The sequence below is a fragment of the Bos grunniens genome, chromosome 12 (assembly GCF_055505025.1).
Source record: "Bos grunniens cultivar Pamir isolate PY7600 chromosome 12, Bosgru_T2T1.0, whole genome shotgun sequence".
NCBI lineage: Eukaryota > Metazoa > Chordata > Mammalia > Artiodactyla > Bovidae > Bos > Bos grunniens.
Window position 1 is genome coordinate 25,916,337 of NC_141176.1, and position 13,617 is coordinate 25,929,953.

The 13,617-nt window shown below is 43.5% G+C and overlaps 1 protein-coding gene across 4 annotated transcripts in view; it reads left to right on the top strand.

Annotated features, from left to right (window-relative positions):
* The window catches only part of DCLK1 (doublecortin like kinase 1), a 356,767-nt gene that overhangs the window by 336,051 nt on the left and 7,099 nt on the right, over positions 1-13,617 (top strand). Inside the window, exon 17 of one of the 4 annotated variants that reach the window (XM_086329368.1) lies at positions 1,241-1,314. The exons of the other annotated variants lie outside the window; for them this stretch is intronic. Within the exon in view, the coding sequence (XP_086185494.1) occupies positions 1,241-1,314 (74 nt within the window). The remainder of the gene's footprint in view (positions 1-1,240; positions 1,315-13,617) is intronic. 4 annotated transcript variants of the gene reach the window in all.

A 13,617-nucleotide genomic window follows, 5' to 3' on the forward strand; every position in this document is an offset into this window, starting at 1 on the left:
CCCCTGCACTGGAGCCATTTCCGAATGTGGTGTCATGGGCCGCCTTGCCTGTAGGTGGCAATAGAGAGCCAGTTACTGAGTAGCTATCCCTGAGCTGAAACAGAAATGCAGGCCTTCATCTTCCTAACAGCAAGTGTACTTCGATTTTTTTTTTTTTTCCTAAATAAAACAAACTCTACATTTTTTTTGTACATTTTTTTTAAAGATCAAAATTTCAAAGTGCTGTTCTCTGAATACTGGGATAGCCTAGTTTGTCATCAGAATACCAAATCTTCTGAGCAGTTTCTAGCTTAAATGACGGCTGCCCTGGCATGTTTCTGAAATGCCTTTGTGAATTTTGTGGTAGAAACTGTCCTCAGCATCATGGCAGTACCACACTTGAAAGCACTCATGAGCCTCTCCAGAAAGAAAAGTGGTCAGTTTGCTTCCTCTCGTGGGCAGAACGGGGAGTTGGGCGTAAGGCATGATTACTGTTTCTCAAATTTGGGGGACTGAATCTTTTCTTCCTAGGAAGCCAAAAGCTAACATCTTATTCCAGGAGGAACAACTTTGAGAACCTATCCTGTCTTCTATTTATTGTACTTTTTGTCATAAGCACTTACGTGTACATGTGCATTTTTAATAGTGAAAACTTTCATTTTATTTTCTATAATTTCTTAGAGAAAATTTACTGTTTTATACTATATCTAGTTTAGAAATGTAATTTCTTTAAGAGTAGCTTTGCTTTTGAAGATTAACTCTGAGAGAAATCCAAAGTGCTGTGATTCAAAACTTGATTCCTCTCATCTTTTATTTTTTTAATGAAGGCCTCAAACTTAAGCTTGATGGGGTAAGATTTTTTTTGGCGGGGATAGGGGGATGTTCCAATCTGCTTTCTCTTAGGTGGCTAAAGCTGATTTCAACACTTTATGGTAAAGCATTTAACACTGCTCTAGAATATGAAGAGGTGTTTATGTCTTTTGAAACTGAGAGGATATTATTAAATGTGCATTCAAAAACTTGTTTGACAAATTAGATCTTTTCTAACAAATTGGCCTCCGAGGTACTCATGAGGGATTAGTGTCTTTTCTTGCCTTTTTATTTTCAATGTATAGATTTAGGGTATTAGCTAGTCGCCCTGCACAAGAAGCGTCGTTATTTCTATATACATATATAGTCAGTGAAGAACAGCTTGGTCTGGAGTCTTAATCCTTTAGCACAATGTCGATCCACTGAGTTGCCCCCGTTTCTCTCTGCTCAGCTGGACCACGGGTTTACCATCAAGAGATCAGGGTCTTTGGACTACTACCAACAACCAGGAATGTATTGGATAAGGTATGAGATGGTGCAGCTCAAGTCAGTGTTTCCATGGCAACGTGCTGGCAGTCTCCATTAACCAGTTCCTTCAGTGGATAAACATGCTTTTGATTTGTTATCCAGTCCATATGCTGCTTTATCAGTTTCATTTTAATCTTGATTGAGATGCCACACCCCCTCATTCCTTTTTTTCACCCATTATTCACACTGACATTTGCCAGCTTTCTTTCCATTGCACATGCTCAGTATCAGTTTTCCTTACAGTTAAAAGGACAGTATATTTAGTGTTAATGTCGAAGCATTTTCCTGATGCTGCTAATTAAATCAATGATTTCTAGTGTTCTTCTGTCCCTTAACAAATGGAAGAAAAATAGTACCTTAGTATATATTCTATAGAAGTATATACTGTCATTTTAAAATCATCAAGCCCGACCTTGACCTTAGTAGATGGATGAAACAATGCATTTACACCTTAGTCGTAGAAGCTCCTCTAAACACGGTGAGCTATAGAATGCATTGTGTGTGTTGGTAAGCTTGTGTTCTCAAATTCTCCACCTTTTTGTTTCATTTTGTTTGTTTTATTGTTCCTTCTCTCCCCTTGGAAATCCCTCTATGTACTAGCTATTGCATGAATTTATTTTTCGGTATTTTGTAACTGTCAGATTACTTAGCTGGCTTATCTGCTCAAGCAAAAGGGACTATGGGAGGTATCGATTTTTTTTTTTTTAACTGGGTTAAGAATTCTATCCAATCGTTTTCTATTCTGGTCAACTGCCATAGCATTTCCTTCAGAGGGCATTGTTTGTGTCTCTTTAAGTTATCCACAGGCAGGATGAGTTTTGATGATTTGAGAAATGAACTCTGAGAAGTCCTAGGCAACTTTTCTCCTCCATCTTAACGTTTCTGAAATGATCTCCAGGTAAAGCTCCACATTTTAGCGTTAGCTAAGAAAAATTCTACTGGGTTTGGCATTTCCCCTCAAATGATGGTGCCTTATACTATTTCCAGGAATAGACTAACTCATTAAAAAAATAAGAATAATATGTATAATAATATATAATTTTAACCTCCAATTATTGCTCTTAATTTTTTCTATAATTAGACAGTAGGATCAAAGCCCTTAGAGAAGCAGACACAGCTAATCTTTGACAAACTATCTAACTGTCTAAGATTGTGGCCATTTCTAAGCCTGCTGAAAACAAGAAAATACTCAAATTTCAAGAAGTATCTTGAAGTCAGTTTTACACAGAAGGTATTTGTATCTTCTGGACGGATGTACACGCAGGAGTTACAGTCCTACCTTTTTATTTACCTAAGTAAACAACACTATAGACACAGAAAGAACTTTGTGTTTAACCTTTTTTTTTTCTTTTTTGATGGGGGGATGACTCAGTCATTTGTGCAGACTTTTTTTACATGGAAGATGATGCATCCAGTTTTTCACTTTTTCCTGAAATGTAATATACATTCTGAAAAGTGCACTCGAGTGCACATCTCAGTGTATTTTCACAAACAGCAAGCAGCCCCGAGATGAGGCACAGAGCATCTCTAGCAGCCCCAGAGGACCCCTGCCCCCAGGGCTCTTCCAGGAGGGTCACGCAGCCCCGAGGGCAAGCTCTGACCTGGAGTCTGTCCACATTAATTAGTTTTGCCTGGTTTTGTTCTTTATATAAACCGAATCATGCGCCACCTTTTTTTTAATTGTGTGTCTCCTAACCTCAGGGATATTAACCAAACATATATGAGTATAAAGATATACAATTAAAGATAGGTATCAAATGTGTCTAATTACAGTTGTGCCTATTTGCATAACACAAATGACAATATATATACATTAATTTCAAAAAAAATCTCCAAATAATTATATTACTAAATTTGTGGGCTTGAAGGGTGGGTGCAAAACCCCAAATAAACACAATAATTAATAGATGTAGCCAAGGATAGAAAAGGCCATTTAACTGAAATCCTAGCAGTGGTTCCCATCAGCAGACAAAATGACACATCCCTGAATAATGGGCAGGAGCAGATGGGAGATAATCTCTTTTTCCTTCCACACATAAACTGCTCTGTTTTCCAGCTGGGGGCAGTAACAACAATGTTTATAGTTAGTGCTGTACTAAACAGCACACCCAGTATGTAAAGCTAAATTGGAGAAATGAGGCTAAAAACTCATCTGCGTATATGCTTAATTAGGAAGTTTTATAATGCCATTTAGCCCCAGAACGAACACACTCCCCTCACTGATTGCAAATGCTTGCCTTTTATCTCCACGGAAGTGGGAGCATTTGTCTAACCACAGTGGCAGCCAACTCGCAACATAAACAATCATTGCGGGCGGAATGTCCCCGCTCCCAATTGTTGTGTTTACAAGTGCTCCTGGCTGTTTTCACTGCTCTGAGCAGAACACCCGGAGACGGGCTTGCATTTGGTAAAGCAGCTCACGGGGCAGAGGCTGAGCGAGCATCTCTTAGGGCGCCCAGCATTGGCAGTGTCCCTCTTAGGAGGCTTATTGCTGATGGTGGAGAAATGGGGGACGGGGGCTTGTTCCTCCTCCTCTCATTCGGTCGCCTGCTTTGAGCACAGAGACGCTTCCAGGCTGTGGCCAAGGGAGCCGCATCCTGCAAGGCTTCTCTTTCCAGGAGACCTTACTCCTGTCCCCCAGAGCCTCGGGGTGACCCTATCCCAGGAATGGGCTGCCTGAGCCATTCCACCCTCTCATGGAGGGACTCCAAAGGCCCTGGAAAACACTGATATTCTGTTCCATTTTTCCCTGCCTGAAAATGCAACCTTATCCAAAGGGGAAGCAGTCATCCCCATGCCTGCTTTTCGGGGGAAGCTGCCCCCTGGCAGGTGCTGTGCCCAGCAGCACATGAAGAAGAATTCCTGCATCTTCTGCACACAGAACGGGGCAAGAGCCAGAAACCAACTGAACGAAACAAGTAGCAAAGCAAGACACACGCTAAGAACGCCACATAAGATAAGACGCGGAGTAGAGCTAGGACAGTAGGGGGCTGGAGTTCCAGCCCTGACCTGACTCGTGTGCACCCTGGATTCGAGCGCCGTCCTCCAACAGTGAGTAATGAGGCAGAGCTGCGGCAGCCACGCAGCCCTTGTAAGCCTGTTCAACGCTGCCGTGCTCTGCTGCTAAAAGGAATGGGTCAGTTAAAGGCATCTTGCTCAGTGTAGGTTTGAAAGATCAGTTCCCACGAAAGCCAGAGAGGAACTCCTCACAGGGTGAAGTAAGTAAGTAAGTGAAGTTGCTCAGTCATGTCCATCTCTTTGTGACCCCGTGGAGTGTAGCCTACCAGGCTTCTCCATCCATGGGATTCTCCAGGCAAGAATACTGGAGTGGGTTACCATTTCCTTCTCCAGGGGATCTTCCCGACCCAGGGATTGAACCCAGGTCTCCCGCATTGGAGACAGACGCTTCCAAAGGCACATGAGAGGTTGCAATAGGTTGCAAAAGTTGGCTTGGCCTTGCTCTGCCCTTGAGAAAAGTACCCAGCCCCCAAAGAGTGTCAGAAGTGCTGTAGGGTCAGAAGGGCAGGGGTCTTAGTTCTAGCAAAGGATTAACCACTCTCCCCGACCCTGGCCTGGGTCTCCCTCAGTAACAGAAAGTTTAACACACAGAAAAGGCACAGATTTAAACTTCGAAACCACCCAGACTGTGATGACAGAGAAAAGTATAGAGAAAGTATGAGGTCTGGTTCTACACCTGTCCCATGATACTAAAAAGTGAGTTATTAGGTTCAAAAGCTGAGCAACAGTACTTTGTCTTCTATTGATAGTTCCACAAATGGTCATTAAGAGAAACACAGAACTAGTGAGACATCTGTATTATTTTACCAAGTCAAACAGGTTGCTCACTATCTGAGATTTTATTTTCTTTCATTTTATTTTCAGGGCCCCTTTAAAAGAGGATCCATATATATATATATATATATATATATATATATATATATATATATAATCCTTTTAAAGCTTAATGTATTTTATATTAGAAAAGAGAAGTTTGCATGGCATTCCAAGACTTACTGATTGTGTATAAACTGGAGTGAAATTTTACATGTTTTCCTGAAAGTCTTGGTAATTTGGTATTGATGGGAAATTTTGTGGTATTGCACTTATTTTAATCTTGCCTCAGCACCTCTTTCCCTCTTTATGATTTAAAAAGACATATACATTCTTTTCTATGTAGTTGTTCCTGAATATTTTGACTCCACATGTTCGCCAGTGATGTTCACTGATAGAATGTAGGTTTTATGGGGTATAAACATGTAGGAAAGAATGATCATAAAGAACTTAATTGAAAGTATTGACACACTGTTATTTTATTGAGTGCAAAATATCCATATGCTGAAGTCAGACAATTCTCAAATACATGTCAAACACATGACACTTCTAGAAACTAAAAAGCCTTGAAAATCGAGATGAATCAAGCTTGATTAAAGATGGGCAGCTCTGTGCATGGAGAGCCTGTGGCCTTGGTGTTGAGAAGCCCTGTTTTGGATCCAGCCTGTCCTACTTCCTCGTGTTGTGACCTCAGGCAAGGCATGTGTTCCTTCTCTGATTTTCAGTTTCCCTGCCTATAAAAATGAGATGGGTGTTATCAACCTTCCAAATCTGTGGCAAGAATTAAATGTACAAAAGTGCCTTCACAGACTCAGCCCAAAAGAAGAGTCTGGAAAAGACTGCTCCAAGAGAAAACCATCCATTCCACACGAGAGAGAGAGATTTTCCTGAGAAAACTCATCTCTCTCCAGAGCAAAGCATTTATTATTAAAGTAGAACCATGACCTTTTTTGATGCTGTGATTGGAACAAACTGTTGAATAAGCTGTATGTTAGATTATTCATGAATTGAGGGGCATTAAATTTTACTTTAAGTAGTCTATAGCCCCAAATCCTGATGAAGTATATGTTTAATTAAAAAGTTATCCTCTAGGGCAGAGATCGCCATGTTATAGCCAATGGGCACTGCCTGTTTTTGTAAATAAAAGTTTTATTGGAACACAGATTAGAACACATTGGAATGGATTGGAACACATCCATTCACTCATAACCAACCTATGGCCACTTCCACTCTACAAGGGCAGAATAGAGTAGTTGTGTCAGAGAACTATATAGCCTGCAAAACCTGAAGTATTAATTATTCACCCTTTCCAGAAAGAAATTTTCATCTCCTATTCTAGTAGGAAAAGATACCACCTGGTGGGCTTGTTAAAAACTATATAACCACCACCTGGTGGAATAGAATGCCTGGCACAGAGTAGGTGCCTCAATAAATATTTGCTAATAAATAAATGATTGAATTTTCCAAGGAGGGGACCATTAATGGAGAAACCTTGATTTTTGAGGATAAATGTGTTTTTTAAGAGTTTGGGGTATCTGAGAGCCTAAACAATCAAATCACATATGAAATGCTCCACAACTGCATTGACCCAGGAGTAAGGTTTTGGCACAGCTAAAACAAACAAAAAACTCTAATAAAAGGAGTCACCCCTTAACCCACTTGCTTAGTAAGTTCTAAATTTCCATAGATTTTCTTAAGATAAACTATGCCTGCAGTTGTCCTTTTGTTTATTAGCCTGATGAAGGAAAAAACAACATGGCAGCCCTGCTTAACTTCTGCTGTGAGACAGTCAGGCGTCATAGAGCAGAGGAAGCGTATGAATTCACCCTCTAGAAGCCTGAGCTCAGCAAGGGGCTATCATTTTAACCTTCTGATAGGAGGCCACTAGAAACCTTCTGCAGAGCTGGACAAGATTCTGTTAAGAACCAGATCAGCGGGAGGAGCCTACGTTTATGAAGTAGTAGAGAAACCTGGGGCACCCCTACCCCGGGACATGAGAAATCCCAGTTAAGAGACTGGAGCCTAGGAAAGAGCTTCAAAGGCCGATAGTTTCATTCCATGAAGTCCCCCTTTGTCGCCTTCACTTTAGGGAAATACCATGTCTTAGTCCAGATACTGTACAACTCCTGGCGAGACCCCAAAAGGGTATTAAAGCAAAACAAAATAAAACCATAATAAGTATGGCTGCGAACCAAAAAAAAAAAGAAATGAGTAGGGTGATATATCAATTGAGGTGTCAGCTTAATTTTACTAGCAAGCAAAACATTTCCAAAGTGGCAAGCGAATTGTAACTCAGTCCCCACAGAGTAAGGGCGAGCGAAGGAGAGGGTTCCTGAGATTAATGCCCCAACAGCTGCATCCCCGGCTCACTCTCCTAGGTGGTATGAATAATGGATGGGCTCAAAGGCAACATGCACGATAATGTTCTTTTATTAATGAAATGAAGACTGTTTGTGATGGCTAGCAATAAATTTAGAAATGTAAAAAAGGAGAAACAGTCACTGCTTGCCTCTGAAAAATGCAGTTACTTAGATCCAATAATTACTGCCACATCAGAAAGCATCGCCTCCAAACTTAAATGAGGTGTATCTCTTGCAGGTCCTGCATGACAAATATTTTTGATCCACAGACAGAAGGCCTGTTGTTTACTGAGAGAAAAACAGAACCCGTTCTAGTAGATTGATGGTGATATTAAGCATATTCATGGCATTTCATAGGTGGGAATTCCCCTGGGGGTGAGGCACTGTAGTACCTCCCGTCATTCTCTGCACTGCGAAATAGCTCAACCGACGTGGTGGTTAGGAAACGTGCCCAGGGTCACATAATCAGCTGAGGCAGAACAGAAGGCCGGCTCTCCCCACTTCCCCCTGCTGCTGCTACCAAGGGGCTTAGGCTACAGCTACCAGGCAAGGCAAGCATTGCACAGATGTGGGTGACTCAACCTGGCAAAAACAAAGTCACGCCCCGTCTCCTGCTCTCACTTCATTTCTGACCTTCCGCCCCCACCATGCTGTATTTTTCCCATAACATAGGCCAGGTGGGTACAGCCTAGGTGTTCATGCTGCTTTCCAAATTCGAGATCAGAAAGAAGGATTTCAAAAATCTGAGTACTGTCTAGTTTTACTGTGAACAGAAGCCGCCATTGGCCAAACTCATTCGGTGAATCTGTTGTTGGGATACATTTCCTTGGTCTTATTCAAGCACTGTCTCTCATTCGCATGCCTGGTGTTACGGCATGCACCAAAACATGGTCAGTCTGAATTTCTTTACGAGCTCCAACTGCTATGTGCGTCTGCCCATGAGCTGCTGAGGTAACCGGCATGATTTTACCATTCCTCGGGTTTCACATTTCATGCAGCAGCTCCTCAGGACACCCTGATCAGCAAGGGCTTGCAGTCTGAGGTAGGAGCGTGGAGAGTCTCTTCTGTGTAGAACACGAGTGTATTTGTGACTCCATATAAATGATATGGTCCTTTGGTCCGTTGTTGGTTCTGTTTATCAGGATCCCCCAGTCCGCTGTTAGCTGGCTGTAGCCCCGCGCACCACAGCTGTCATCATTGGGTACGTGTGTAAAATAGCTAGATCAGAGCTTCCTATGTGGTTACTACTGGCCAGCTCCAGCATCTCAAGAGATTGCTTGCTCACCTCTAACCTGTAATAATTAGCACCAAAATGTGATAATGCAGGCTTCAGATTTTCTTACGAGCGTTTAATGAAGTGATAACTTACTGAGGAAACACTTGGGAATTCCACAGCAAGTCCATCCATGTCTATTGTATGAGCTGCAAACTGTGAGCAAAATAAACTCATGAAATAACAAATCCGTTAGAAAGTCTTAAGTTTTAATGGAACATCAAGGCTGGGGACAACCTTACCTTATAAAGACAGGCATTAGGGAGGAGAGACCCTATTTGCTTGATATCTGGGAAATGTTTGTGATTGAGAAAGAGGAGAGCAGGCTTTCAGAAATGGTTGAAAGAGCCTGGAATTTAAATCTATGAGGCAGCACTTTAAAGGGAAAGTTATGAATGTTTTCTGGGGAGAAAATTACCAATTGGATAATAAATATTTTTGTAGCATTGCTCTTAAAAATTATGTATTGGCATATTATTCTTCTTTGCAGAATTCATCTGTCCTTAACTACCTGTAGGGGCTACAGAACTTAGCTGAAAAACTTGAGCAACGCAGATTTTAGAGGAAAGTTAATTTTATAGGCACAATTAAAATTCCAAAGAGATCATATATGACAGAGCTTATTGTGATAAGACACTGGACCACGATCCAAGGTTATTTAGTGGATAAATAGGAGTATAAGAGATTATTAACTTTATCTGATGTAAGCATTTGATCATATCTAAAACATAAACTGCATTCTTAAATATTAAGACTCACAATATCTTTAACTTCTTATTCTTTTATACTATAGAGTTGCTTGGAGTTCTGTTTTGTTGTTATTCAGAAAGTATATAATCATCTAAAACAACATAATTTTGTATTAGCTAAGAGATATTTAATATACCCTTCGATGTGTGCCACAATTGGCTAGGCAGTCTGGAAAATGCAAAGAAGGAGCTTGCATAGGATTTGGAAACGATGCACAGAAAAGACCTGGGTGTAGTAAATGTCCAAAGTCTGGTCAAGACAACACTTGCCTGAGGAATTTAGAAAGAAAAAAGTGTGATGGAGAAGGTGAGATTTGATCGAATCTTAGAAAACAGAAATGTGAGTGGGCAGGAAGCGAGAGAGGGTGATGTCAGGTTGGTGAACACCTTAAGCCAAGATGCAGAGGCGAGCATGACTGAAGCACCTGCAGAGAGCTATCAGTTAGCACTGTTGGGGTCTCACGTGAAGAAAACCCAAACCCAACTGGCTTTCAGCAAAAAGGAGAAGTATGATTTTATACAACCTGAGAGGTTCAGAGGCTGGCTGTGGCTTCAGTCATGGGTGGACTCAGTTGTCAGCAGCCTGGCTGTCTTTCCACCCCTCCTCTTTGCCTCCCTGTAATGGCTTCAGTCTGGAGCTTCACATGGTACCACCTCCAGCCTGGCCACCCTCTCAGCTGGGAGTCACTGTGAGTCCAAATCGCTGGGTAGTCTCCTCTGGCCTAGGAACTGGGTGGGGTGCCCATCCTGAACCAACCACAGGTCCTGGGGAACACAGTCAGCACAGGCTTGCTTCTGGGTCACAAGCCAGCCCTGCCTCACCCTCTGAGATGGAGGTAGGGTGCCCTTCACTGGGACCACAGATTGCGGGAGCGGGGGGTGTCTGAAGGGAAACGGGCATGGTTAACTATAAGCAGAACAAGCGGGTGCTGTGTCTGCTAATGGGGACACTGGGTCTCCTGATGTCACAGGATTATTTTGAGTGATATTAAGAACTAGACACTGGAAAATTTATTGTAAGCACATTGTGACTTCTAGGACAAGGAGTTTGACTGCATGAGGAACTGTAAATAAATCAGTCGTGGGCAGACTGACCTGTCAGCTGGGTGCGGGACGGCCCGGGGGTTGGGTGTGCAGGAGGAGGGAAGTCCCAGGACCTCTGTTGTACTTGCCCACAGTTCAAAAGCTGCGCGTCTGAGAGCATCTTCTTTGTGCTGTGAACTGTGGAGACACAGACAGGATGCCCAGACCTGATCCTGCCCTCCACAGCGTCCGCAGCGTGGCAGGGAAGACTGCCTCAGAGTCGGTCACGGTGCAGGCAGGATGCGCGGTGATAGCTGTGCTGGGCTTCATGGGAATGCGGAGAAGTTCTTAAAGTGAAGCTCAGTCCCTCAAGGCGGAAGCAGAGTGAGCAGGGGCCCAGGGAGCAGAGGCCTGGGGGCAGTGACGTCCTCTGGATCATCTCTGAGAGCAAGTGTGTTGGGAGCCCTAAACCCTGCTTGTGGAGCCTTTGAGAATATTGAGCAGATCTGGGTGGGTTGGAAACTGCACACCTGTCATCATGCCCAGGTGTCCCTCGAAGTTCACAGGCCCAGAATGGGACTGTACACGCGGGGAACCCTGGCCTGCTGTCCCTGACAGAGTTCTCGGGTCTCTGGCATGGGAAAGCCCTGGGCTTTTGGCCTTGGATGCTGCCTGTGGTCTGTGTCTCCTCCCCAGCTCACTGTGGCTGGGGACTGAAGAAGGCAACCCCTGGAGTGCAGTGGCTCCTTCGAGTTCTGTTTCAATAGACTTTAGAATCAGTGGGAAGAAGCTGCCTGAGCCGGGAGGAGAACCGAGTTCTGTTCCTCCTTGGTGACAGGGGCGGGTCTCTCCGCATGCCTGGGCCCAGGCAAGGCCCCGGGCAAAGAACGCTTTACAAATGCTTTCTCAGTGTGGAGTCTATACATACAGCAGAAACAACCATCACACCCTTTTCCATGACCTGTGATCGTGACATGCTGTGTTTTCAACAATAGAAAGTGAAAGTGAAGTCGCTCAGTCGTGTCCGACTCTTTGGGACCCCATGGACTGTAGCCTACCAGGCTTCTCAGTCCATGGGATTTTCCAGGCAAGAGTACTGGAGTGGGTTGCCATTGCCTTCTCCAGGCGATCTTCCCAACCCAGGGATCGAACCCGGGTCTCCCGCATTGTAGGCAGATGCTTTACCCTCTGAGCCACCAGGGAAGCCCAGGAGCTGCTGTCAAGATCCTGGTGACTCAGCACAACTGAAAGCCTAGGAGCATCTGAGCACCGGGGCCTAGCAACAAAGGAAGGCCAGCGTTTAAAAGCTGCTCACTAGAGAAGGTGGCAGGAGGGGCCAGAACTGACCACTTAAGTGGGACAGAGCAAAGGGCTGGCCAGGCAGAGGGACAAGGAAGGAAGAGAATATGATTTGCCCCTGAGAGCATCTGGAGGAGTGAACGTGAACCTAAGGGAATGGTGCCATCCAAGCTGTGAGTGCACAGACAGGGCATTGCGGTGTCGGAGTAGAAATCGCCTGTCAGTGGCTGCCGCCAAGAGCAACTTGGAGTGGTTGAGTCCATGATGGGGAAATGAGGCAGATGTGGAGAAGGTGCTAGTGAGGGAGAGAACGCACTCTACATTCTAATGTGAGCTGGGTTCTGCATCGCTTTCCTCTGACCTGCAGTTCCTTCATTTTAAAACATCTTACATTGTAAAGAGAACAAACCAACCTCCACCTTATATTTCTGGGAGTCTTTGCTATTTCGAGAGCATGTGCACTTCTCTGTTTTTACCTTTTAACAACTCAGGAGGGCGGCAGGGGGCGGGGTTATCCTTGCTTCTTATTTACCTGAGAACTGAGTAAATGGTTCCCACAACCAGCAGTGGACTGAGCTACTGCTGCTGCTAAGTCACGTCAGTCGTGTCCAACTCTGTGCGACCCCATAGACGGCAGCCCACAGGCTCCCCCGTCCCTGGGATTCTCCAGGCAAGAACACTGGAGTGGGTTGCCATTTCCTTCTCCAATGCATGAAAGTGAAAAGTGAAAGGAAAGTCGCTCAGTCGTGTCCGACTCTTAGCGACCCCATGGACTGCAGCCTACCAGGCTCCTCCGTCCATGGGATTTGCCAGGCAAGAGTACTGGAGTGGGGTGCCATTGCCTTCTCCTGTGGACTGAGCAGGACTCCAAATATCTAATTCAAAATCCAACATGCAATTTTCTCGGCAACACTGGGGAACCTGTCTGCTAGTCAGTATTCAGTTTGATGCCAAGTGATTTTTTCTTTCTCAAGAAGGTAGAAATATTTTTTATAACCAAGAGAAGAGTTTATATTACTCTGGACTTAACTACAGAGTGGTGTTTATGTACGTCAGACTAGATAGACTCCTGCTTTTTTATGTTCAACTCTACACAAACAGAACATTTTCACTTTGCTTTGAAAGCAAAATACCATGTGTTGTAACTTTACAATGTTTTAAATAAAGTTAGGGATTTAAGTTTATGATGCTGAAAACTATCAAAAAGTCGGCGGGCATAAGACCAAGAGGGCCTCACGTATAAGTACGTGAGGGCCCTTAAAAGTTCTACAGGTTGGTGAATCAAAGGTAGACATTTCAATACTTACTGAATTATTGTATTAAAAATCCAGTGAAACGAGAAGGGAATTATTAAAGTTTATCTTCCTCATCAATTTACAACACTGTTACTCAACATGTGGGTAGTTTTTAAAGCCGAGCAGTTCAGCCTAACAAAGCCATTTACTGTACTGGTTCTACACACTGCCTCTCTTTCTCTCTTTATTACTTCATTTTGTAACTTTGATTGCCCCATTTTAGATCTAAGATTGCTCTAATGCTACACTGCAGTTGTATGAGGGGCTTAGTTTTCACTTTGTTCTCAGAACCCGGCCGGCTATAAATTTATCTCTGTTCTTTGAAGAAGTTAACAGTAAATTTCCAAGAGGAAAAATGGTGGTATATATCCCTGTAGAGGAAAAGTAATCTCTTAAAAGCAGAATAACCTCCAGGCTACATCCTTTTAAAGAGGGACTTTCAAACAAGGATGCCTTCAAACTTTTATGTG